We start from the raw sequence: 27,654 nt of genomic DNA, 5'->3' as shown, positions 1-27,654 counted from the left end.
CACCTATGAGACTGGCATAATAAAACTTGCCATGTCTATCTCAGATGGAAATTGGATGGACCCAAGAACATAACACATTAGTCTATCTACCAGCACTTACTGGAAGCCTGCTCTGGGAAGGGCTGGCCAGAGGCGCAGAGGCGGCTGGGGTGGGAGTGGGATGGGAGTGGGGAGAGACACCAAAATAGGCTCTTTTGGAAAAAAAAAAGATTTAAGTCCTGAATTAAAGTAACAATTTAAAGGACTTTTTTGATGATACTTAATTATCAGCACGTAGTCACCAAATAAAATGCACCAGATGATAAAATATAATTACAAAAGTAAATGAACGCAGAGTCAGTGCCAAGTTTGGTCTTCCAGGTTTAGTTCAGGGCAAAGCCAGAAAACAGTGAATAAACAAGGGAACACTGTCGTTTACAGAGTGTCAGTTTACCTTGGAGAAAGGGCAAACGTTTGGAACTGGGATAGAGCCCATTCAAACAGCAAGACCGAGGGGGGGGGGGGGGTAGTGTGTGCTCAAAGAGTGTGATTCTTCTGACAGCCCAAACATATCATTACCCGGCCTCGAGAGAAGGAGTCAAAAGATTATCCCTTCACCCGTTTTGCATTTCCAGCATTCACATGGGTGTAAGACCCAACGTACTAACTCCTCAGCCGAAAGTCATAGACAGAAAAAGCTGATTTCAGAAGGTCTCATGAAAAAACATAAAAGGATCTTCTAGTGGTGTCACTCGCAGGGAGAAAGACAAATTCTTTTCCATAGTCTTGTCAGACAGAAAAAAAAAGCCCAAAGTTACTAATTTTAAAAGAACAAAAGAATGCACAGAGATCACCGTGAGAAGCAGGTCACGGGGAATATGAAATCTATTGTGTTTAAATGTCATTTTTATTTTAGGGAGTACCAGATAACTCACCTCGCAGAAGTAGGAGACAATGGGATTGACATATACACACTACTATATATAAAATAGATAACTAATAAGGACCTACTGTATAGCACAAGGAACTCTACTCCATACCCTGTAATGGCCTATACGGGAAAAGAGTCTGAAAAAGAGTGGATATATGTATAACTGACTCACTTTGCTGTACACCTGAAACTGACACAACATTGTAAATCAACTGTACTCCAATAAAAATTTTTTTAAAAGATATAGCTCCATAAGTATAAGGATTAGGTTACTTCTAAATACTCTGTTTCAAACGTACATGTGACAAGAGCTCCCCCTCCTTTCCATCCCTCTCCCTCCTTCCTCCCCCACTGCCCTCTGCCGCATGTATCTACAAAGGTTGGACAAGTATTGTCAATTTTCTTAGTCCTCTTGGAAATTATTTACTTCCATCACCCTGTACAGCTATATCCTTGCCCCACACCTACAGAAAGCCAATATATTTGTATAGCAATGTATTTATACAATTCCGATGGTGAGTTTACAAACGTTAATGGTTCCATGCTCTCTTAGCACGTAGTTCAGGCTTCTGCATATAACCTCTGATAGTGTTATGTGGCAACTTGGCTAGGCTACGATGCCCAGTTATTTGGTTAAACACCAGTCTAGATGTTGCTGTGAAAGTATTTTTTAGATGTGATTAACACCGAAATCAGAAGACTTTGAGAAAAGCAGATTACCCTCTGGAATGTGGGTGGGCCTCGTCCAATCAGTTGAAGGCCTTAAGAGCAAAGTCTGAAAGTTTCCTGAAAAGAAAGGAACTCTCCTCAAACCTGCAACACAGAGACTCTGCCTGTTTCCAGCCTGCTGTCCTGCAGAATTCTGACTCAAAACTGCAACAACTCTTGCCTGAGTTTCTAGCCTGCTGGCCTGTCCTACAGAATTCAGACTTGCCAGCCTCACACTGTGTGAGCCAATTCCAATTCCTTAAAGGAATTTCCCCTCCCTCCCTCCCTTTTCTCTCTCTCAGACGTACATATTTCTCCTATTGGTTCTGTTTCTCTGGAGAACACTGACTAAAACACAATGACCCTTTCTTCACATGACAGTCTTGCAACCATGCCTTCCTTAAAGTAAATACATACACGGTTCTTTGTTTTAAGAAAAGTCTGTGTGCTGCAGATGACTCTGTAGATGTTCTCTGTGACCACACAGGAAAGATCAGGCATATGCATCGCTGTATGGGGTATTGGCGCGCAATCCTTAGCTGGCAGGTCTACAGCTGGAGGATGACCAAGCTGTTGGCAAAAGCCTCTGGGAAGATTGATCCTAGGGAACTAGAACACAGCGCTGAAGATCTCACGGGAGATTGTTTATCTCCAGCACTCATAACAAGTTTTGTTAACAAGAGACAGTAGGTGAGGTACGATGAGAAAAGGTGTCTTTCTAATGCTCCCTCAGATTTTGAGAATATGGCTTACTGCTCTCCAAAACAGTGTGGGAGCTGAGAGGAGGTGTGGCTGGCTGATGTGAGGGCAAGAAGCCAATTTGTAGATGGCGTGTCATCTTGCATATACTATCAGCCTACTTTCATTTTTGAAGACCAGGTTTTAATTTTTTTTTTTTTCAGGACAGTCTTGATTTTGGTCCTGCTATGAGATTATGCATCAGAAGATGTCTCCAGGTTTTTGGCCTGGAGAATATGGCTACCTTATTATCATAATGCTTCTGTGATCACCTTCCTGTCTCCAGGATTTTCTTTATGTTACTCTCCTCAGTTAACTTGGCTGGCCTCTCACCCCCTTTCTCCACCTTTCCAGACTATGAGCTTCCTTTAACGCCTGTCTCAAATCGCAGTTCTCAGGACCGCAGTATGACTTTTGTGGACCTTAGTCACTTTTGCCTTCACGGGCTCCTTCTCTCACTCAAAACAAAACAAAACAAAAACCTAAAAATCTGCTTCACATCTGCATTGGTAGAAAGAAATGTAATCCACACCGGAATATAATCCACATAGGAATATAATCACTTTTTCTTTTAATTTTGAAAGAAATTCAAAGCTTCTCATGGGCCTTTTAAAATATCGTGGGCCCTGGGCACTCTGCCTCCTGATGCTGCTGGATGATAAGTCATCCTCGTTCCTCCTCCATAAAGGTATCCTATACAGATGCCTCTCTCTTAACTTATTAACAGAGAGAGGCTCAAATTCAAATCCCAGCTTCTTCACTTTCTAACTATAAACCAGAGCAAGTGATTCAAACTTTCTGGACATCAGTTTCCTCTCCTGTGTAATTCTTACCTCATACAGTTGCCATGGTAACGTGAGACCCTGCATATAGAATGCTTAGTACCTGGTCCAGAGCAAATGTCCATTAACTGGTAGCTATTTATATTTAACCTGACATTGGTCATCCACTATCTTGATTTAACCATCACACTATTATCTACCTTTTCACTTATGTTTAACTCCTGTATTAAACTAAACTCCTAGAGGGATGGGACTAAGTTTTAGACCAGCGGTTCTCAAACTACTGTGCATCAGAATCCCCTGGAGGAAGTGCTGAAACAGATGGCTGGGTCCCACCCCGAGTTCTTGATTCGGGAGGTAGTGGGTGGCGCGGGTAATATGCCTTTCTAGCAAGTTTCCAGGTGATGATGAGGCCTGCTGGTTTTAGGGCCCCATTTAGAAAACTACTGTTTTAGATAACTCTGCACCCTCCCAAAATCTAGCACAGAGAAAAGCTTTCAAATACTTCAGAGTAAATTAGTTAGGCAAAAGGTAACACAAAATCCAGCAGGAAAATCTGTCCCCTCCCCCAACTGTGAGAAGATTTCCATTACTTCAGGGGCTGGGCAGAAAGAGATGAGCAAAGAAATCTCATTAGAAGAAAAGGGGCAGGCTTCCCTGGTGGCGCAGTGGTTGAGAATCTGCCTGCTGATGCAGGGGACATGGGTTCGAGCCCTGGTTTGGGAGGATCCCATATGCCGTGGAGCAACTAGGCCCGTGAGCCACAACTACTGAGCCTGCGCGTCTGGAGCCTGTGCTCCGCAACGAGAGGCCCGCGCACCGTGATGAAGAGTGGCCCCCGCTTGCCACAACTAGAGAAAGCCCTCGCACAGAAACGAAGACCCAAGACAGCAAAAATAAATAAATAAATCACTAAACTCCTACCCCCAACGTCTTCTTTAAAAAAAAAAAAAAGAAAAGAAAAGGGGCTAGTGGCACAATTGAACACTGTCATCTGTTGGGTTTCAGGGGCATGTGCAAAATGCAGACAAGAAGCCAAATAACGGCTCAGCCAACTCGAGGCTGCCTGTGTTCTGAGCTCAATCTATAACAGTGCCAGCAGGGCTGCTGGGATCCATCTGCTACTCCCTTTTTGATAACAGATCTGAGGTCCCTCTGGAAGGAAATAGCTTGACAGGAAGAAAGAAAGATTAGGCCAACTTAAAATGTCTGGATTTATGAAGCTGCACTTGAATGTGGCACAGCTTTTAACTCTTTACGGCACTTTGCTAAACGTCAATATACCCCTGCTATTCTTTCTGATTTCTCTGTCCCTTTCACGGAGAAATGTGAATGCCAAAGCCCTCCTGGACACTTTCTATTTATACATAAATTAAGGTCGCAGGATTCAATAATGAAGGAAGCCTTGAGATCCTCCAGCCCAACGCACCGATTTTATGGACGAGGAAACTTAAGCCTAGGGTTAATCCTAAACTACGTAACTGGTAGTGGTAGAGCCAGGCTGGAATCCAGCTGCCTTGACTTGCAGTGGGTATGTAGTGTGTATAGTCCTCCTTTATGCTCCTAAAATGAGTAGGAAAAAGATATCCTAAATGTCCATCAACAGGGGAATGGATAAAGAAGATGTGGTACATATAAACGATGGAATATTACTCAGCCATTAAAAAGAATGAAACAATACCGTTTGCAGCAACATGAATGGACCTAGGGATTACCATACTAAGTGAGGTAAGTCAGAGAGACAAATATCATATGATATTACTTGTATGTGAAATCTAAAAAAAATGATACAAATGAACTTATTTACAAAACAGAAACAGACTCACAGACTTCGAAAACAAACTTACGGTTACCAAAGGGGAAATGTCGAGGGGGGGAGGGGATAAATTAGGAGTTTGGGATTAACACATGCACACTACTATATATGAGATAGATAATCAACAAGGTCCTACTGTATAGCACAGGGAATTCTACTCAGTATTCTGTAATTACCAATATGGGGAAAGAATCTGAAAAAGAATGGATATACGAATAAATGAATCACTTTGCTGTACACCTGAAACTAACACAACATTGTAAATCAACTATACTCCAGGATAAAATAAAAATTAAATTTAAAAAAAAGAGTAGGAGGGCTTCCCTGGTGGAGCAGTGGTTGAGAGTCTGCCTGCCGATGCAGGGGACATAGGTTCGTGCCCCGGTCCGGGAAGATCCCACATGCCGCGGAGCGGCTGGGCCCGTAAGCCATGGCCGCTGAGCCTGAGCGTCCGGAGCCTGTTGCTCCGCAACGGGAGAGGCCACAACAGTGAGGCCCGCGTAACGCAAAAAAAAAAAAAAAAAACCACCAAAAACAACAACAACAACAACAACAAAAAACCGGAAAAAAAAGAGTAGGAAGAAGATATCTTTTCTCCACTACATTTTTTTTTTTTTGCGGTACACAGGCCTCTCACTGTTGTGGCCTCTCCCGTTACGGAGCACAGGCTGCGGACATGCAGGCTCAGTGGCCATGGCTCACGGGCCCAGCCGCTCCACGGCATGTGGGATCCTCCCGGACCGGGGCACGAACCCGCATCCCCTGCATCGGCAGGCGGACTCTCAACCACTGTGCCACCAGGGAAGCCCCTCCACTACATTTTAAGGAGGAAACATGATTTTCTCCTTTACTTAGGTTACTTTTCACAACATGCCCTTTTGTCCCTGGAAGCAGGAGGGCTTTATCAGAGCAACCGAAGAGAAATGAACCACCATAAACTGTTTTAGCAGGACCTGGAAACTTGAGGGCAGAGACAATGTCCATTGGTTACCCAGAAACTTGGCCAGAGCAGATTCTCAAAAACCGAATGGTGAACGAACGAATGAATGAATTTCTGGTTTGACGGTTATTTGCCAATTTTTCAGTCAATTAAGGAATGAATGTTTCACATTAAGATTTTAAGCCTGCTGTGGATTCTCCTCTTTCTTTATTAGTAAGTTAGATGCTTACATGAAACCACAATCACCTTTTCCGTACGATAGGCAGTGTGTCTGCTGGAAAAGTACAGGCTTTGGAGGTGGAAACTTTTGAATCCCAGAGTGTTCACTCTGTTTACTTAATTCTAGGCAAGTTATAGAAACCTTCTGAGCCTCAACTCCCCTCCCCCAACCAGTATGTGTAAAATAAAGATAATACTACTACTTGAGGGTTTTTGTAAAGATTAAATAAGATAATGTGTGCAGACTGCCTTGCATTATGAGTAAATGTGTGTGTCCTCTCCCCTCCAGCACCAACTGCCTATTTAAGGGTAATATAGGTATTGAGTAGGTGAAGTAAGTGTAAGTATCAGGAGAGTAAGTATAAGACTTTGGATGGAAACTGAAGGGACTTTTTTGGCTGAAAAGGTACGCAAATCATCATCATCATCATCATCATCATCATTATGGTTACCCAGCAGCTGCTTTTAGGGATGATATGCTTTGAAATAAATATAAGCAAAGCTCCTATCATCTAGGTATTCTTCACATTCCATAGTCCCTCACCATTTCCCCAGTTTCCAATAAAACAGTTTTCAGGAAAAAAATAAACTGAGCTTTTTGCTTACCCTTTTGTTCTTGGTTTCCTTGTTCTGGGCTCAAGAAACTCTGTCTCCTCCTCCATTTCCGTGTCAGGGATTATGTTCTTCTGAGAAGACTGTGGGGAAAGCATTTCCCATTCACTGTCATGGGTGACAGCCTGCAACGTAACTGTATCGGGGCCAGTCCTGCCTTGGCTCATGCTTTTCCAGGATTGGCTGTCCGGGCCAGAGGCTTCCTCTAGTGCTGAAGATTCTAGAGGCTTCATCTCTCCCAGAATCTGCATTTGGGGGCCCTTACCCAAGCTGTGATCAGAGGCTGGCTCCACAGCCTTGCCAGACCATCCAGGCCCTGAGTCCCTGGCCTCCGACGATGCGTCACCGACCTCACTACAGCCCAAGACCATCCAACTCTGGTCTTGCCTAGGGCTTTCAAAAGATGATCTCTTACCATCTTTGGAAGACATTCTCTCTGCAGAAAGATGAATGCTTTCGTTTAAGGAAGCAGGGTGATGTGTGTCTGGGAAGCATGCTAACTGTGTTCCTGGCAGCCCCGTTTCTTCGGAATCTATGTGAAACTCTTCTAATTCCGACGTGATTTCTCTGGCCTCACAGGCCTCTGGCTCTGGGGGTGAATTTTCTGCGTGCTTTACAAGAATGTAATCCATGTGCAGTGCACGATGATCTTCATTCTTCTCAGGGTACCTTTCTCCCCCGTATTCTGATGTTATGTGCTCAGGCTCTTTGGTAGGAATCATGTTTTCTTCTTCCAACTCTAATATCCCCTTGCTGGTACCTAGAAGTGGAAGATGAAGGTGAGAAGGAGAGAACAAGGCTTAATTAACACACCGCGTGACTTGTGATCTTTGCAAATGATCTGTCTAAAGAGAGAGAGTTTAAAAAACATTTTTATTTTGTAGAGCTGTTTGATTTTCTCAGACCCTCTCAAGGATACTTATTAGACAAGCGGTAGAAATGACTGCGGTAAGGCAGAACTTGGTTAAGCATGCACTGCAAATGTAGTTAGTTCCTCTATAGCCACATTGGCAGGGAGAATGTGTCTTACAAATGCATTGATTGAAGGAAAGCAGCAGTTTCTTGAGGGTGGAGGAATGAAAGGTTTCTTACCATTCGGTGGTCCTATGTCTCCACCTGCTGGTGAATCTGAATGATCTGTTTCTACTTCCCAGTCAACGTTTGATGGAGACAACTCAATGTTGGCGTCGACTCCGACAGGCAAAGAAACGGACTCAGGGTCTTCATGAACATGCAGCACAACCAGCTGGCATTCAGGCTGTCTGTTTGTGGCCTCAGCGTGGTTTTCCTTGTTTCTTTCAGTAGGAAGGGAAGAAAGCAATATCTCCGTGGCTTCGCTCCCCAGAGGCTCATTCTCTGGAGTTCCAGCTTCCTCTGTGGTTTCGACACCAGAAGTAGGTTCCGTGAGATAGGACAAATCAAATGGAGGTGTGTAAGGTGTCAGCTCTTGCTTCAGGGCATCTTCCAAGGGAGGGTCACCGCCATAGACAAAGTGTTCAGGCTCTTTCATTAAATCTTCATCAATATTTTGGCCCACGACTTCATACTCAGAATCACCCCACGAGGCTTCAGAGGAACAGATATCTTGCTTCCCTGCCTCCCCATCAAATGGCATTTCAGGATTTCCTTCTGATAATGTCAGTTTACTCACGTCATCTGTTGTTCCCGTGGATGTGTTGAGACCTGAGGCATCGCTGAAACTGTGGTCAAAGGCAGCTTCGCTGACATCCAGACAAGTGTCTGAGGCTGGCAAAGTATCGGGAACTGTGGCAGGATTCTCAGTAGCAAAAGCTTGCTCACGGTCCGACGGGCCCCCTGCCTCGGTCTGATTCTCGGGAGAAAAGTCCTGTGATACCCAAGAGCTGTTGCTATCCACAGTTGGCTCTGGGTGAGTTACACAGGTATCAGTTCCCACGTTTTCAAGCACTGGGATTGTTCTGTCAGTGGGTTCCAAAATTGGTGCTCTATCTGGGTTGGCTCCCTTTTCTGACGCTTTTAAACCTGTAATGTCCTCACATTTGTTTATTTCGGAAGGTTCAGGAGAACCTTTGTGAGAGGCAGGTTGAGAAGAGTCATTTGTGTTTGCCTGCTCGCTGATTCGAGGCAGCGGAATTGCGTTTTCACAAGATAGTTCCGAAGTATATGGGACAAATTCCTGCGCCGGCTCCTGACTGGGTTCTTCATCTCTCTCTGGCTCGGTGGGATAGAACTCACTGGATTCCCCTTCAGGCCCCATCCCAGCACTAACGTGCTGCTTCGTCTCTGGCTTTGCTTCATAATCATGACATACATCAGGGCTGTTGGAAGCCCGGGAATTGCTGTCGTGGTCACAGTGAGTCAGTATATCAGGATTCTCACCATCTGTCTTCACACCGACGGGTTGTCTCACATCCGTCCACAAGTCGGGCGAAGCTGAGGCCAGTTGCCCACCCTCTTGGAAGTTGCCGTGTAAAATGTCTGGAACAAATGCACCTTGGGTGCCCTCACTAGGGGTAGAGTCGTCCCGTTCAGAGCCTGACTTCTTTATCAACTGGGTGGAAGAACTGACAGCAGGGAAATCTTCAGGTGCAAGGCTTGAATCTGTCATTTCACTGGGGTGTGATTTTTCTTCTCCCCACCAATCTGTTTCTTGACACTCAGGAGTTGATATGTTAGACATAATGCATCCATCTTCATCTGTGTGAGTAAATGTTGGGTCTGGCTGGTTGCAGACAGACAGCACTGTATTCTGACACTGCTCTTGGGTAGGTATTTCAGAGGTGAGTTTGTCACTGGCAGAAGACATGGTCTGTTCTCTGGAATCCTTGTCTTTCACTTGGTCCGGTGTTACAAGCTGGCTAAGCTGACCAGCTTCTGGCTCTGGTTGCCTTGGTTGAATGTTCCAGAGTTGCTCGTGGGCATTCTCGCCATTATTATCCAGAAAGTGTGACTCGTGTTTATCACCGAAAGGATTGGTACCGTGCGTTTCCAGGGATTCAGTATCACCCTGAATGGGTACTCCCCAGGGATCCACGTTTTGGCGTGGTGAGGAGTTCACCTCTAGCACAGCACTTGAGTTAGATAATTCCCCTTCAAATGCCCTCTCAGTTGGTCGCCCTTCCTGTAGGGAGGCGTTCCACCACTCCGTGCTCTCAGTGGAGAAGCCAGCCATTTCCAAATCAGAATAATTTTCATTCTTTAGTTCAGCTTTGGGAGGTATTTGCCATATGGCATCTCCCGTCCTCCCTGTTTCTGGAGAAGACCTCGTCTCCTTCTCCACTGCTGTAACCTGTATTTCAGTCTCCTTTAGTGGCAAGAAATTCCCATGATCAGGGCTGCTTTGTTGATTGTCAAAGAATGGGTTTGACTTATTCTCATTCTCTGCTGGTTCTGGACTGCCTGTATAGGCAGAACATTCCTCAGACTTGGGATCAGCTGTGGCCAAGGACTTATTAGATTCATTCAATGAATCCCAAGCTCTAAGTTCACTCTGAGCAACCTGGCAAGTGGCTGAATGGATCTCTTTCTCCACTGACTCTTCGTCGCCTACACTATCATCATCAGAACCTGAGCTTGTTGAAATGGACTTGGCGTCCTCTTGCTGCACAGTTTCAGGAATATCACATTCACTTTTTTCCTGATGGCTAACCACTAGATTTCTTTCCTGATATACATCTAAATATTCAGAATATTTGCCTGTCTCAGGGCTAGACAAAGAAGAAAAGGTATCACCATCTATTGAGTCATTCCAAATCTCTAAATATTTAGGAACATTGTGATCTAAGCTCTTTTCAAACTTGTCCATTCTGTTTTTCTCCAAACCCTTCATTTCGGTATTTACTTCTACTTGACCATCAGTAGTAATTAGTTCAGATTCTTGGTCATTCTGTGTATTCCAATCATCTTGGTTTTCCTTCTGATGCCCAGTATCGGGTCCTTCGTCCCAGGAAGGCAATGCAGCCGAAGAGTCATTTAGGTCAGGACTGGATGCACTTGAACGTGTATACTCACTAGAAATACTGTCTCTGTCATCATTTCCTGATAAATTGGCTCCTGGAGGGCTGTTTTCAGTCTTCTTAACTTCGAGATTCTTAGTTATCTCAGAACTTGTGCAGTTGACCTGCACATCACTGTCTTTAGGGCCATCCCAAAGGTCAAGTCCTTGGGGACATCCATAAGGTAGGTCTTGGTTCATTCTCTCTGGCTCCAGAATGTTACATTCTTCAGCTTCCTCCACATCCATTTCAGGTAGAGATACACTTATTGTGGAATTCAGCCCACCTGAAATTTCAGTAGTTTCACCTGGATTTCTGTGACTCGTGAGGTGCTCTTCACAGGTCTCTTTTGCCTGCAGGTGATCTGTGGACACCTCTGTTTGCACATCACAGGGGTCTGGAGTGTAAGACCCCTTCTCATGCTCTAATACCTCCTGGGGTTCCTCCGTTTGAGGAATGGAAGTGACTGAAAGAGAGCTGATTTTGCCTGATTCATTGGAGATTTCTGGATGATCAGATGCAGCTGGGGAAGGGCATTCCTGGCCACCGTGCCCTTTTCCAGAAGCCCCTGAGCTTCCGTCCATCAGCTCCTCCTTACTGGGGCATTCCCTACCAGCGGCTCCATGGGATTCCATCTCACTTTCCTTTTGTCCATAACTGGGACCCCTCCAGGGATCTGAGCATGCAAAATGCCCTGAATTCTCAAGTCTGGTCACCAGATATGCCATATCACTTGGTGGGGTTCTCCTGCCTGTGTCCTGCTTCTCAGGACCAAGTGTTTCTGACTCACTGGCTCCAGAGGCTTCCAGCATGTCTGGGATGTGACTGTCCTGAATTTTTTCTAATGAGCTGGACGTTTCAGGAGGCGATTTGCTTTGTTCTGGATCTGTAACATACGATGGGCCGGGTAACATTAATGATGACATGGCGTTATCTCTCATAACGGAATCCCAAATACTATTCGCGATCAGCTGCCCGCTTTTTTCGTTCAGCATGTGATATACGTCGGGAGCAGTGTTCAAGCTGTGCTCAGAAGAGGCAGGGAGTTCCCAATCTACCTGATTTGCTTCCTGAAACTCCACGCTCCAGGGTTCTACCTGTCTCACTGAAAATCGGGTTTCGGGTTCGGAACCTTCAGCCATGTACCCCTGTGCTTGACCTTCACCGGTGATGGCCACAGCTGCACTGCAGTCATCCCAGTCCAAGTCGTTGTCCATATCCGAGATGGTCGCAGTAGACTGAGTGTCCTCCAGAATCACTCTGTTCCACAAGTCGAGATTGTCGGGGGCCGCCTGGCAGGAGTTGGCGCCGCTGTGCAGAAGCGTGAGCTGCCGGTTTGTTTCATTGTACAGCTGCATCATGCTGGGGTCATCGTAGCTGGACTGGCTGCTTTCCCCAATATCATCCTCCACGGAGGTGTTCTGATCATCGGCGGGCTCTGCTTTGAGCAAATCTTTATCTGGGCTGTGAGGGGCGTTTGTTTCAGAGCTACCATCTGCGTGAGGTGAAGCCCACATTTTCAGGTTCCCAGGACCTGAACTAATTCTATTTCTAGGTGGCTGCTCTGGGGACTGAGGAGGCATGTCAGCATCCCCTGAGGTCCAGTTAGCATCTTGTGACTCGAAACCTGCCTCTTTAGCAAATGGCTTGTCTCTGGTTTCTTTTTCGTCTCCAGCAAATGTTGGTGAAGTACAAGAGTCAGAGGTGGAGTAGTTGGTATCTAAGGGGGATGGCACTGAATCTTCCCCTACGTTGGATGCACTGTAATCGGAACATTTATAGGATAAGAAGGAATCTTCCCAAGGTGCTAGGACATCTGACCCTCCTTTCTTGTGACCCTCCTCAAAAAGGTTCCAGGAATCTACATTTTCGTACACCTTCCCCCTAAGTTTTGCATCCACGAAACCATTCTGATCATCCTTCACTGGCTTAGAACTATTCCATGCACGATCCAGATCAGATCTGGGATTTCCAGATACAAGAACATCATCCCCGGAGTCATGGTTCTTCTTGCCCCAGATCTCTGGAACTGCTTCGCTATTTGCATCACTGGGCGAACTGTCTATGAGGTCTTCTGAAGGGAAAGAAAACCCGCTTTTTGCCATGGCCCACTCGTTTGCGTCCCTCACAGAAGGTGTCTCACCGCTCATCGGGTGCAGATTCCAGGTATTTTTCAAAGCTTCGGCGTCATCTTCTTTAGCAAATGCTCTCCAGGCTGGGAATGACGCTGCAGCAGCTGGTTCCCCGTCATCCGTGGGATTTCCCCACGGCTCAGGCATGGCTGTGGGTGAGCGATCAGAACGCCACAAAGCCGCAAAGTCTTCTATCAGGTGGTTTGTTCCCTGAGGAAAAGCATTCGGCAAATGCGAGTTTTCAGGGGACATATCCTGAAACTGCAAGTTTTTCTCATTTTGGTCTTGAATATTATTGCTGCCCAGCCCAGGCTGACCAAATTCTGACTCCCAGGGACTTGACTTTGGGAATTCAAGAGTCTTGGGTTGAAATATAGACTCTGAGGCTCTCCTATCAACTGGGCTGGGCTTACGATCTTTCCATGACTCGGGGCTCTGGAAGACAGATTCCTGTTCACTGGAACTCCATGCGTCTGCAGTGTTTCTAGACTCAATCTCCAAACCACCCCACCAGCTGCTGCACCGTGCCTGGGTTGGAGGTGGCCCAGTGTGACCCGTGTTGACTGTTTTGGGGGTCATATCTTCTGAAGAGAGTAGAGCTGGTTCTTCAGTGGATGGTGAGCTCTCCACAAAGCTATTCATAGGTGTTGGTGGGACCCTCCTTCCAACATTTTTCAGACTTTCTGGTGAAGGAGATTCATCTTCCACAAACCCTGTCAGGCTCAAATTTCTTTCAGAATTATCACGGGGACTTTCTTGTCTCTGGACAAACTCCTCATCAAATTCCACAAGGCTATCTTTCCCAGTCCCTGACAAAAGAGAACTGGATGAATAATTCGACACGTCCATCCCTATCTCATCAAGTCTTTTAGGCCCCGGGGCGAGCTGTCCTTCTGATGAATCGCTGTTGGGGAAGAAGTCATCTGTTGGGGAGTAGTCTGCAGAATGGGAAGATGGTTGGGACTGCCCAGAAACCATGGGTGCTGGGTCAAAGTTGAAAAGGTCAAAGGATTCACTGTGTTCTCCAGATGGGGCGTGCTCCTCCGCTACTGCCCCTTCAGGGATGGGACTGTAGGAGTCAAATCCTGGGAGGAGGCTGTGGTGAGGCCCAGCACCTTCTCCCACTGGACTGTCATCACTGAGGAAAACTGAGCTCTCCTTGGACGAGCGGCTGCTCCTAATGGTGGCCAACCCGCTATCCGGGCTAACGAGGTCCACGTTGACATCCACCTGGGCCTGGTTAGAATCGCTGAGATCGGGAGGGTTTTCCAAGAAATTCACGGAGCTGGGCTGTGGCTCTATGTCAGAACCATACAACTCCATAATCCCAGAAGACCCCTGGGAGAGCGGGGCGCTGCCTGCCACTGCTTCTGTGGAGGATGTCCGGCTGTTAGAGGCCATCTCTGGACACCTCCTATTGATGACTTCCTTGACCAGGAGAACCACGTGATCACAAGTCACTGAAGGGTTCTCCTGCTGATACACCAGGATCTCGTCACAGCCACATTCAAAGGGCTCCAGCTCCAGGCGAGGGTTCTGGCACTCTTCCAGTTCACAGCAAATCTGTCGGGGAGGCACAGGGATTTGTGTGAGCACCCAGGCTCTCTTAGCTCTTTGCAATTTGTCTTTCTTAATTTTTTGTAATGTAAAATTAATCTGTGTTCATCTGTCTAGAAAGAAGACAGAGAACTGAGAATTCTATAACATAAAATATGGAAAGTCCCACTTAATATACCACCAATGCTTTCTTTAATCCTACCAAATTGGCTTTTTGTTGAACCCAAAATCATATAAAACCTTTCCTCAGTGTAACTTAATACCATCTTCCAACAGGAGTAAAATTCAGCTTTACAAAAGCGAGAGATCATGCTGGTTGCTGACAAAACTAGGGGAAAAGTATTGGAATAAGGGAAAATGGGGCAGAAGGAAGGCTCTTGTTGGTAGCAGGCAGCCAGGACCTGCTTTAACCTCTGAAAGCCTCAGAAGGCAAAGGAGAATGTAGGAAAGAGAAAGCAGCTACCAGGGGCAGCTTACTCAACGGCACTCAGGCCCCAACTGTCTCTTCCTGCCCCAGGAAGCATCTATACGGGGCCCAGGACAGACGAAGCTGCCTTGGAAGGCAGAGATGTGTGATGGTCAGTGTGAGGCCAAAACTGGGCTGTAGCTCTATGATTGTTTTAGGAAATGTTGAAGGTATTTTGCACACTGGGCATTTGAAATGGCCCCATAGGATTAGTGGAGGTAATAACAACAACAACAACAATAATAGTAACAACTACAGAGCTCACATAGATAGTAATAATAATAATTAACATTTATTGAATGCTTTCATATGCCAGGCACCGTTCTAAGGGTTTTATGTGCATTATCTCCTTTAACCCTCACAATAATTCTACAAGGTAGGAACTTTTTTTTTTTTTTTTTGCTGTACGCGGGCCTCTCACTGTTGTGGCCTCTCCCGTTGTGGAGCACAGGCTCCGGATGCGCAGGCTCAGCGGCCATGGCTCACGGGCCCAGCAGCTCTGCGGCATGTGGGATCCTCCCGGACCGGGGCACGAACCCGTGTCCCCTGCATCGGCAGGCGGACTCTCAACCACTGCGCCACCAGGGAAGCCCTACAAGGTAGGAACTTTTTATCCCCATTTTTCCAGTGAGGAAATAGACAGGAAGCTTAAATAACTTGACCAACAACACACAGCTAACAAGTGATGGAGCCACATTTTGAACTCAGGCAGTCCAGCTGCAAAGGCTGACCCTTAACCAACTGGGACCACATGGCCAAAGAAGGATTCCTCTAGAGCAGTCTTGACTTTGTGTTGCTCAAGATTTCAAGGAGATGTCTCTTGGGCAAATGGGTGGGGGCCGAGGAGAGACAGGGTGGAGTCAACTCAAGGGCTTCTAACCTCTTCATCCACTCTTGTACTTCTGTCTGTTTTAGATTAACCAATTTCTAGATTGATTTGCTACAAAAAGTGATTTGAAAACCACCGTATTGGAGGCTTAGGAGGCCTAAGTCCTGTCCCTAGGAAACCAGTGACCAAAGATAAAATTCAGCTTTGAAACTCAGTGCAGAGCAAAGCACTAAAAAAGCCACAGGCTGGTGATGCAATTCGCAGATGTATGTGGGTCAGAAGGGCACCAAAAGCATCTGCAGCAGGAGAAGGGGGCTCATTCATATCTGGACTTGAGAGGGCACAGAGAGGCTGGAGAGTGACTTCAGTCATATATCAAGAAATGGATCTCTTGGGGGACAGAAAGTGAGGATGTCAAAGAAGGGAGTTGAGACTTCACCTCTAGCCACCTGTGGGTAGACCAGTTGTCTAATCCATTAGTGAGGAAAGGTAAGTGATGAAATTGTTCTATGCCCATGTCATCCATATTATAATGAATTACATATGTTCTCATATTAGTTATTAAATGTACCTGCTTTGGCATACTCACTGCCCTATTTTCATTAATTTTGTCTATTTCTTTTTTTTTTTTTTGCGGTATGCGGGCCTCTCACTGTTGTGGCCTCTCCCGTTGCGGAGCACAGGCTCTGGACGCACAGGCTCAGCGGCCATGGCTCACGGGCCCAGCCGCTCCTCAGCATGTGGGATCTTCCCAGACCGGGACATGAACCCGTGTCCCCTGCATCGGCAGGTGGACTCTCAACCACTGCGCCACCAGGGAAGCCCAATTTTGTCTATTTCTTATATTTCCAAAGCCTTGGGTTAAAAGACTCTGTTCTCAACCAAGAAGAGCTGACTGATTACCCCATCAGAATTTTAGTACCTGGAGAAAAATGGTTGTTCTTTTTTTTTTTTTTTTTTAACATATATGAATATTTTTCTCAAGACATATCCAAGGTATCAGCGTGGTTGTGGTCAAAAAACTAACTTGGATTAAAGCTTCAGAGCACAGTTACTAAACACTGGACCCCAAACAGATGTTTAGTCAGGGACTAAACTTTATTATCACCAGGTGGCAGTCCTCAAGGAAAACGGTACCCAAAGGAGGACTAGCCCTTATTGGGTAAAAAGAGATATGATCTTTCTCTTTATGAATTCAGCCTAGAAACGAAACAGTTATGGGGCTCTTTTAAATGCCCCTATGTGGGGTGAAGGGAGCCAAAAGGTACAAACTTCTAGTTATAAAATAAACAAGTCATGGAGATGTCATGTACCGCATGGAGACTATAGTTAATAATACTGTACTGCGGATCTGAAAGCTGCTAAGAGAGTGGAGAGTAGTCCCCATCACAAGAAAAACCCTGTCATCATGTATGGTGATGGATGCTAACGGGCCTTATTGTGGTGATTATTTCACAACATATACAAACATTGACTCATTATATTGTACACTCGAAATATAATGTTACCTGTCAATTATACCTCGATTTAAAAAAAAAAAAGGCCAACTTTTATCTCACTGACAATTCTATTTAGATGATTTTTTGGTAATACAGCACCAAAACTAAAAACTAAAAATCTGAATTAAAGTACTGAAAACTAATTAATTAGTTAATTAACTAATATAGCATTGAAACTGAAAACTAAAAATCTGAATTAAAGCACTGATAAATAAATAAATCATTAACTAACTAACAGAATGTGTAAAATACCCCCAACATTTCTTAAAACTCAAACTCTAGGACCTTATCTCTTGGACCAATTTCTTTAAGTCAGCAGTCCATGGCCGTCTTCTACCGCATGTTCTGAGAGCCAGCAGGAGGGGAGATGCAGTGAAATGTGCTGGGTCAAGGAGGTCCTTACCTGATTGCACACCTCTAGGTTCTCAGAGTACACAGCGATCTGTCGTCTGGGCTGCTGCTCCTCCGACAGGTAGTTGGCCAAGAGGATGAGGACATCAAAACCGAACTTGTCTGAGAATGCTTTCAAATCACTGGTGATACTGCTGTGAAACGTACAGTCCTGAAACAACAGTCAATTTGATATTAATGTCAAACTGCCCAGCTCTGGGGAGTTGTGCCACAAATTTGTCCAGTCTTAGGATGTATTACCACTGATACTTATTATTAGATGCAAATGAAATAAACACTTTGCTTTGAGAAAGTTTGGAAATTTTCATGCTATGGCTTAAAATATACTTTTGCTTTTTTTGTTTTGTTTTCCTAAACCAGGAAAGGAAGGCATCTTTGCTATTATTATTAAGAATAGTTTATAGAGGAACAAATAGCTTAACATCTTTTTCCTAAAATGTTTATTCAAATACTGACTTTGTAAAATATACTTTTCCTTTTATTGTTCATAGGACATAGGAATGTCTGCTGAATATTATTATTGATACAACCTACCAGAAAAATAGGAGGAAGTTATCGTTCTTTTCTATAATTGTTTTCTAATGGTTATCATTAACTCCAAGCAGAATTCCTAAAGATGGATTTAGCTGAGTCTACTGAATGCCTTTTATTCCAGTGTAGAAGTCTAGGAGATTTGTGTTAGGGATGTGATGTCAGATCTGCTTGCTCTAAGTGGTAGCTAAGGAGGAATGAATAACTGTGGAAAAGGGACCCATTACCGCAGAGTACCCAGACCTGTGACTCACATCATCTGTGGAAATGTTCTGGCCTTTTCGAGTTTTATTTACTACAATGAGAACCACTTTGTCAGCATGGTTGTCTCTCTCTCTTTAGAAAATAAGATAAAATAAAATACACTGAAGACCATATCTCAGCCCCTAGCATAATGCATGGCATATACTAGTTGCTCAAGAAAAGTTTGTTGAATGACTGGAGAGACATATATACAAAATCAACCCGTGCTACATAATCCTTTATCATAGTGTGTATATGTAATAGCACATGTAAATGACAATCATATAATCATCCACTGACAGTCCACTGCTCTACTCAGTGAAAATCACCATGCCGTGCATTCAAGAGATACAAAGAATTCCAACTTTTTTCTGCTTACGAAGTCATCAGAATTATGCATGCCACTGGTAAAACATTAAAGCAGTACAGAAATGTGTCCCATAGGAAGTGGAAGTACCACGTACCTCCTCCTCAGATAACCATGATGAAGAACTAAACAGTGCAGTGCATATAGGTGCAGATTTTTTTCATGTCCAGATTAATGTTTGTATATGGTAGCCCTTTGACACTTGTGGATTTGATATTTGTGGCTTAGACTATTTACTAGCCACTTAAAATGGCCGTAATACATGTACTCTGTAATTCTGCTGAGCCAAATCTCAAGGTCGATGAGGTTCCCCAGAGGGCACACAAGAAACCTGGCAGTTGGGTGGGCCCAGCCCATCACCACCTTCCATGCTTCTAGGAGCCTTGTTGTCCACTCCTGAGGCCACTACTCTTATTAGGCATCTTCAGTTACAAGGTGCACATGGGAATTCACAAAGATCTCAGGATATATTGCTGATGAATACAAAGGATCTATCGCACTGACTTGGTAATGAAATTTATCATGCTCAAATACAATAGCTTTTGGAAGTATGCACACGGTCAGCTTTCATGCTTTTAATTTATTGTCCAAGTGTCATAACAATAATCATCTTTAGGTACTTCAAAAAAATTAATTCACCCACAAAAGAAGTAGATATTTAGAGTGAGCTTTTAAAAAAAATTGGACCTATTATACACAATGTGCATTCAATAGATACAATTATTTCAAATCATCATTGGTATTAACCATCAAGAACCTCAATGCTGAGCTTTTTGCAATTAAGAATTGTAAATGAAGATATGGTCCCAAAGGAAAACAATAATGGACAACTCCACATACATCTTATCTCCAGTGACTGAAGGCTTTGGCACAAGAAAACTTACAATTTTCCTTTCAAAATATTTTTTCATTATGTACATAAACTCATTCCCCCCAACATATTTATAAACCTTTGAAAGAAGACACACCATTTCTAAGAGATTCTCACCTACAGTAACAATTATCATGACACTCCGAGCTGCGTCACTCAAACAAGAGAAGGCTGGTTTTACTGGTACCTCAGCACAAGATTAAGATTCAGTAGAATAAGCATTATTCAAAGCCATACTTGTGGAACATTTGCTATTCAAAAATGTTGGCTGAGCTCCAACCTGTTTGGATTCATCTGTGTTAGGGACTTCCGTGGTGATCTAGTGGTAAAGAATCCGCCTTCCAATGCAGGGGATGCAGGTTTGATCCCTGGTTGGGGAACTAAGATGCCACATGCTGCGGGGCAACTAAGCCCATGTGCCACAACTACTGAGCCCGCGCGCCACAACTAGAGAGAAGCCCGCACACCGCAACGAAAGATCCCACATACCTCAACAAAGATCCCGCATGCAGTAACAAACACACGGCACGCGGTCAAAAATAAAAAAATAAAATAAATTAATTAATTAAAATTATGGCTCTAGGATCTTGCTAAACTCAAGTCCAGCGGCACTGGCACTGTCGGGCATCTTGTTAGAAATGTAGAGTGTCGGGTCACACCCCAGACTTACTGAAGCAGAATCTGCATTTCCCACAAATCCTAGGCAATTCAAATACACATGGAAATATGAAGAGCACTGCTCTAGGGAGCCATTTTTAATGCATATATTTTCCTGTGAACCAATCCTTTGGGCTCTCTCAATGCTGTCACAGGACTTTTACTGACTCAGGCCCTTAGCTCCTTGCCCCTCACACCAGCCTCATCATAAACGTCACCCTGGGGTGTGTCTTTCTGGGCCGCTTTGTTAGAGGTTCTCATTTAGCAGCCCAGGACTGGGTCCAAGAATCTGTAATTCCATTATGTATCTCAAGTGATTCTTAGAATCAAGCTGCTTTGAGTAATACTTCCCCAGTTTTCCCCTGGGTGGCCCCGAATTCCACAGGATCACATGAGGTATTGATAAAACAAAGATTTATGTGAAGCATTTAGGCATATTAGAGAAATAAAATACTTACATTTTACAGTCACCCCAAAACAGACTGTCAACAACTATGTCCTATCCACCCCAATAAAATTGCCCAAACCAGATTCAATCTCACTGGCTTTAGGATAATGTCAGGAGTTTCATGTTTAAAGCAGAATCAAACAAGGGAATGAGTAAGATTCTTCAGGAATCCGGGAGGCAGGGTCTGTTTGTTCTACTTTTATGCCGGTGCTGTTTGCATAGGGCATAATTTATTATTGTCTTCTAGCTGCTCAGGGAGTCATGTGCTGTAACAGCTCTTATGTTGCTGACAAGCTAGGCTGGCCCTGAATAAATACCACTTCGTCATCAACACAACCCAACTGTAGATACAGGTTGGCATTTTATTCCCCCCATCTGCCTTCTACCTGATAAATTACTGTTTTAGTTACGAGTATACAAATACTATTTGTTAATCTGCTCAAACGTCTCCAAAATGTTTTCCCTACCTTAAGTTAAAATTATATATATATATATATATAAAATATATAAAATATAAAATTTTATATATATATATATATATATCCCACTCAATTTGCCAAAGGTTTAGAAAAGAAAGGAATCCTACCTTCATTTACCACCTAACCCCACCATCCAAACTTCCACGTTTGAAATATGACCCCAGCCTGAGATTGCTGCATGGAATTTAGGAAGTTACTTTACTAATCATTACACCTGGGAAATGACTGGCCAAAACCCAGACTATTCCGACACGCCAGTTAGGAAGAATGGGGAAGTGTTCCCTGTCAGTCTTCTGTCACTCATGGACGCAGAGATTAGATCATTAAACATTTTCAGAGGTCATGAGTTCTTTTGCTTCAGTAATTCCTAGTTTTGAAATGAGTAGGAAGACCTGAAAACGTAGGGAGAAAAAGGCTTTGTTATTTCCTGGCCAAAAGCAAGGTGTAGATCTCAAGGGCCCTAAGAAGAGGTTGATGATCATAAGGGCAAAGGGCAGGAAAACAGAAATGATAGGGCTCTATTTTAACTAATATGACAACCAAGATAGTGATAGTGTCCAACAGATTTACTACATTAGTGGTTGAAAGTACTTGGACAAATGCAGTGGAAAATTCCATTCTCTCACAAAATTCTATTTTATTGATATTTCTTATTCCATCGCTCTGAAAATTTTAGTTTTCATTCTATACACGGATAGCTTTAGTGTATCACATGAAATAAAAGTGATCTAAATAATGTCTTATACACATCTGAGTCCTTAAATGTGCATATTCTTTGAAAGAGAAAAACCCACTCTCCTTACATTGCTCATATATTTGTATTTCTATTGTCTTCTGAATCCCTCCTGTCAGGTTTCTGCCCCCATCATTCCATTGAAACGGCTCTTCTCAAAAGTATCAATCATTTCCAGGTCACGAAATCCCAAAATCTGTTTCCTGTTCTTACTCTAATTAACTTCTCCCAAGAATCTCAAGAGGTTGATCTTCCCTCCTTCTTGAAATATTTAACTCCTTCACTTTCCTGTCATTGCACTCTCCTTGTTTTTCTCCCAACTCACTGGGTACTCCTCAGTCACCTTTGCTAGTTCCTCTCCCTTAGTCAACCTCTAAATGTTCCTAACCCCTTTCTCTTTGTCTATACATTCTCCTTAGTGATTTCATCCAGTCACATGGCTTTCAAACCGCCTATCTGCCAGTGACAACCAAATCACATCCACCTCAACACTAACCTTGGTTATCCATGTGATACCATCACATCAATGTCTAATAAGCATCTCAAATAAAATACAACCTACCTCCACCCCAGTCTCCTCCACAGCATCAAATCGCACCACCATCCACCCAGTTACTCAAGCCAAACATCTAGGAATTGTTCTTGATTCCTTTTTCCCCCCACATTCTTCACATAATCCATCAGCAAATCCTGTTAACTTTCCCTCTAAAACATATCTCAAGTCCAGACACTTCCCTCACTTCTTTCCATCTCTGTTAGTGTCGTAGCCACAGTTGCCATTATCTCTTCCCTGAACTTGGGTGATAGCCCTTCAACTGGTCTCCCTGTAGCCGCTCTTGTCTCCTCTCCCTGCGATCAGTTCTCCACACGGGACCAAGAAAGAGCTTTGAAAAAATGTAACCAGAACCATGATATTCTTCTGCTTAAAACCCACTCAAAAGTTTCTCAATGGAATAATTATTATTTACATTGCTTTATTTGTTTTAAAACAGGGAAGAGACACGTTTAATGTCCTCGAGACTGAGTTCTTATAAATCAATGAGAAAAAGCAGACATAGCAATAGAAGAAAATAGTTGATGAACGTAAAAGACAATTTATAATTGAAATACCTGAAACCATTAACAAAGAAATCCTCTCATAAGAAAATGTTTCGTCTTCTCTTTTCCTGTAATTGGTAAATATGGCTGAATGGGCATTCTCATACACTGTTAGAAATATATTCTAAAGAAATAATCATATATACACACAAAAGGTTTGTGGACAAAGCTATTCACTGAATTATTACTATAATAACTAAAATTTGAAAGTCTAAATATCCAACAATAGAGAACTGGTTCAATAAATTATGGAACAGTAACATAAAAGAATATTATGTTGCTATTAAAAATCATGCTGTCAAAGAATACTTAATGACACAAAAAAAGATCATAGTGTAAAGTAGAAAATAATTTCTATAATCATAAATTAGGATGTCATTTCTATAGTTATTCAACTAATATATATTGAAGTTAACATATGATGGATATTAACATACCTTGATATTAAAGTTGTCATAATTTAGCCAAATTGCTAATCTATAATCTGATTGTGTCTCTCCACTATTTTAGGGCACTCTCTCCAAGGTTCCTAGTAAAGAGTTCGGAGGTTAACTCTGGCTTTGCCATTCACTAGCTGGGTTCCTTGAGTGAGTTTCTCTCATCTCTCTGAGCCTTAGAGTTCCTCATCTGTAAACCCTCACCTCATAACACGGCTGTGAGTACTAAGGACATATGTGTATCAAAAAGCAGGCCCAGTGTTTGGCATATAGTAGACAATAAATGTTAAATCCCTTTCCTTTCCTGATTCATCAGCTATCAAAAGGTCGTTCTTAGGATTCATGGGAGTAATTTGATTCATAGAAAGTATTTCACAAATTCTTGGTACGGGAACTGAATATTCATATTACAATTTCTTACCTTATATCCTTTATAATACTGTGAACTTTTAAATGATAATCACACACATCTTTTAAGTCATTAAAGTGATTCACATGTAAAATTCCTAGTGTGAGATGACAGAGGAAGTTACATATGAAGCAAAGTCATTTAAAAAGTAATATAAGATATAAAAACTCTGGGTCAGGCAGTGTTTATCTCATTAATGGATCCTTTATCCTTAATTCCAAGTTAGACTCAATGAATGAGCTTCTGTTTGCCACTATACAAATAAAGCAACAGAAAAATGTGTAGTGATTTTTTTCCTTTAGCCACATCGCCGTGGATAGAGCCTTTTGCATCATTCCAAGTGCCACACTACCTTTGAGACAGGCTGGGACCTGGGACCCTTTGCTGCAGTGCTTGCACCTGGACAAACGTCTCCTTGAGCAACCAAATTCAAAGAAACTACAAGGGACTAAAAATAATTGTGTACGTGGGCAGCTGGGGCCCAGTTATGGACAACAAGATCCAAAAACCTAAAAAAAACCCAAACACCCAACTGCCACTTCTGAAGAGCAGGGAGCAAAAACAGGGGGTTGGGAGCAAAAGCAGGGTACTGCGCATGCCCCCTGCACTCAACACCACGAAAGGGGTGGGCAGACCACCTAAGCCGCCCCTCTGGCCCGACCCCTGGACACACCCCTACCCTCACCCCATGTAAGGAACCAGCTTGTCCCCGCCCCCCACCCCCGCTTCCGGGAGCGAGCAAGGGAACCTGTTACTTGTTTTCCCTCTCCCGCTCCTGCAGCAGGGGCCCCATTAAAGCCTTGCCTGAATTTCTTGTCTGGCCTCTTATCAATTTCTGTTGATTAAGGAAGACCAATAACCCTGGTCAGTATCACATTCAATGGATTTTATTCCTCGTGCTAGTACTCGTCCCATTTAGGTCCAGTACTCTGGACTATGCACGTAATCCAAAACAGTTGTCTCTCTTACAAATTAAATACATTGAGTAATGCTTTTATTAAATAAAAGAAAAATAAATTATTTTCTGATGTCATGGACAGGCTATTCCCAGATTTATTATGTCTGAAATTTTTTTCTTTTTCCAGGAAATAGAAAAATCAAGTGAGGAGATATAATCTGTAGGTAGGATGCTTGTATAAAAATCATGACCGACATTAAAACACAAGCTCATACAGCTTCATCTTTGAGAACAGTGAGTCTTAGAAAGATAGTATGACAGTCCATAACTACCTTGTAAGCAAAATGGTCAGCATGGATTGCTGAGTTACCGAAATTTACGAGTATAGTCTGACATTTATACTCTGCATAGATTTACTTCTAGACTGAGGACTATTTTATCAAGATATATGAAAAATGCTGAGGTATGTACACAAAAGTTCTTACTGAAAGCTTCATGATTTATGCTACCAAAATTCCATTATGATGTTTAAAATATTCAGCAATAATTAAGTCTGATAATTTTGACAGGAAAATGATTTATGAGAACAGAAAATGCATAAATTAAAGAGATTTTATTCATTCTGTCTTTTTGTACGCTTTAATTGGTAAGCAAAGATATTCCCCATGTTTTTACCACATGTTATTTTAAAAAAACTCTATGGTTCTTATTTCTATAAGCTAGCCAAGGCATTTTACTACTAAAAACTTCACTGGGTCTATTTCAACTATATTATGCATCATATTTTGAAAATAGAGCCAAGCAGTACACGTTATCATTCAAAAAGAGAGCCCTTTCATGAAAAGATTTTGTGAAAATTAAAATACTACAATATAGAAATAACAAATATATATATTTATTACTTTTCATTTAAACCAATAGCATATTGCCTAAAACGATTTCCTCACACACTGCTTCTGCATTAAGCACTCTGTTAAATGCTTTACATCATCTCATTTAAACTTTAAGATGGCCAGATGATGTTGGTAACGTTATTTCTGTTTTGCATTGAGAAAATGGAGGGTTTAGAAGGTTAAGTAATTGATGTTACACAGCTCACATGTGTAAAAACAGGACTTGGTCCCAGGTGAGTCTGACTTCAGAGCTCAGGTTCTAACCTGTATGTTATTCTCAAATGAAATAATTCTTGAAAGACATTACTCACTCCATTTTTAATTTCATAAAAGCTTTTTGCTACTCCATTTACTTCCGTTTGTTATTAATTCTCCCTCGTCACTATACACAAGCAAGCCACATCCTTGATTTTAATCAATGCTAATAACGTGATGCTTAAACTTTCTGATGAGTCAATATTATCATGCTTTATGATTAATTTCCAGTTTCTCATTTATTCTGTAAAATATTGGTGTAGGCTGACCATTGACTCATGTATGAGCCTAATTGAAAACTTGCCCAAAGAAACTGCTATAAAGTTTCTGGCAGCAATATGTACTTTTAAAAGTTGGGTATGCATATGTACACACAAAAAAAGCAGATGAACTGGCATAGTCACGGTTTGTCCGGAATTACCCTCATGTAGTTTTTCTTGCTCTGTTACCTTAGACACACAAACAATGGAAGAATCCCCACTTTACCATTTAGTATGTAAAGAAATCTCATCATTTAAGGATGCTCCTAACATTACTTTCCTTCTGCTCAAAAGCCTAGGGAAACCAGGAATTAGGATTACAGGGAAGGGATACAAAGACAAAAGAGGTAATTTTTTTTACCCCAACCGAGTGGGCATCTTAATACAAAGAGCCTGTAATATCACCATTGTTTCAAGCAAAGCCCTCTTGTAAAGGCACAACTATCAAAGACTAATTAATGTATCAATCTGCAGATGCTTCAATTTAGGTCAAGCATGTCATAAGTATTAGAGAAGAAACCAACAATCTTGTAAGCAATCATCCTTGTAAGGTCATCATCTGGGTTGAAGAATTCAAGAATAGAGGGAGACAGCACATGAGTACTGAAAACCACTGTTTTCATGTCATGGGACAAATAATTATAAACATTTCATTAATGGAGGGAAAGAGAGAAAGAGAGAGAGAGGGAAGGGGGAGGGGAGGGGTAAAGATGAGAGGGAGATTGGGAGATGGTTCATCTGAAAGCACAGGTGTAAGTTAAGGACTTCTGGAAATTAAATGGGTTGCTTTCAGATCAATCTGAAATTAAGCAAGTTGGCATACTGCCTCATCCTCACTGTCTCCATCATAAGGAGAACTAATGAATGTTACACCAACAGACAGCTGCCCTAGAAAAAGATGCTTATATACTGTACTTCATGAAAGGGAGTCCTAGGTAGCCTCTCACAACTAGTTAATAGTAGATAGAATGCTTGGATGTGGGGAGGTTCACAACCAATTAAAGACAAACACGTCATCACCTTATTTACCAGCTCAGCCTAATTTACATTTTCTTCAAGGACAGACCCATAATCAAAACTTTTCAATGTAGTATGAATTTAAGGACTCAGTGAGAAAAGGGCTAGACTGTTGTTCCACTTAAGGACCCCTTTATTAAAGTTTTCATATGTTTATAAGGATTTCTATACGGGAATGAATAACTCAGGACCTATGCATAATGGAAAATCCACTCACTAGTCATGCTTTATTTTTGAGATGGTAGAACCTGGGCAACACACCAGCTACCAAATAATAATAAATTATTTCCGCAATTGTGTATAGATGTTTGAAAAAAATCCCCATCAGCCTGTTTTGAACCATGAGCTTGAACGGTTATGGCTTTATTTATTTTCCCTTATAAAAATAAATCATCTAGTTTGAACAATATTTCAGTGAAGCAGGAAACCTTCCTTCCTCTCTGGGTACCCCTCTGTGATTTATGG

General features: G+C 42.7%; 1 protein-coding gene across 1 annotated transcript in view; it reads right to left on the bottom strand.

Moving 5' to 3' along the window:
• PRUNE2 (prune homolog 2 with BCH domain) overlaps positions 1 to 27,654 on the bottom strand; it is a gene marked incomplete at both ends in the record, with an annotated part of 267,702 nt that overhangs the window by 79,162 nt on the left and 160,886 nt on the right. Inside the window, 3 exon segments of the mRNA XM_082843243.1 lie at positions 6,720 to 7,485; positions 7,818 to 14,394; positions 17,586 to 17,744. Coding sequence (XP_082699369.1) covers positions 6,720 to 7,485; positions 7,818 to 14,394; positions 17,586 to 17,744 — 7,502 coding nt within the window.

The sequence above is a fragment of the Leucopleurus acutus genome (assembly GCF_964270905.1).
Source record: "Leucopleurus acutus genome assembly, chromosome: 7".
Classification (NCBI taxonomy): Eukaryota; Metazoa; Chordata; class Mammalia; order Artiodactyla; family Delphinidae; genus Leucopleurus; species Leucopleurus acutus.
The sequence above is the reverse complement of the archived record's forward strand: the minus strand, read 5'-3'. Positions and strand labels throughout refer to the sequence as shown.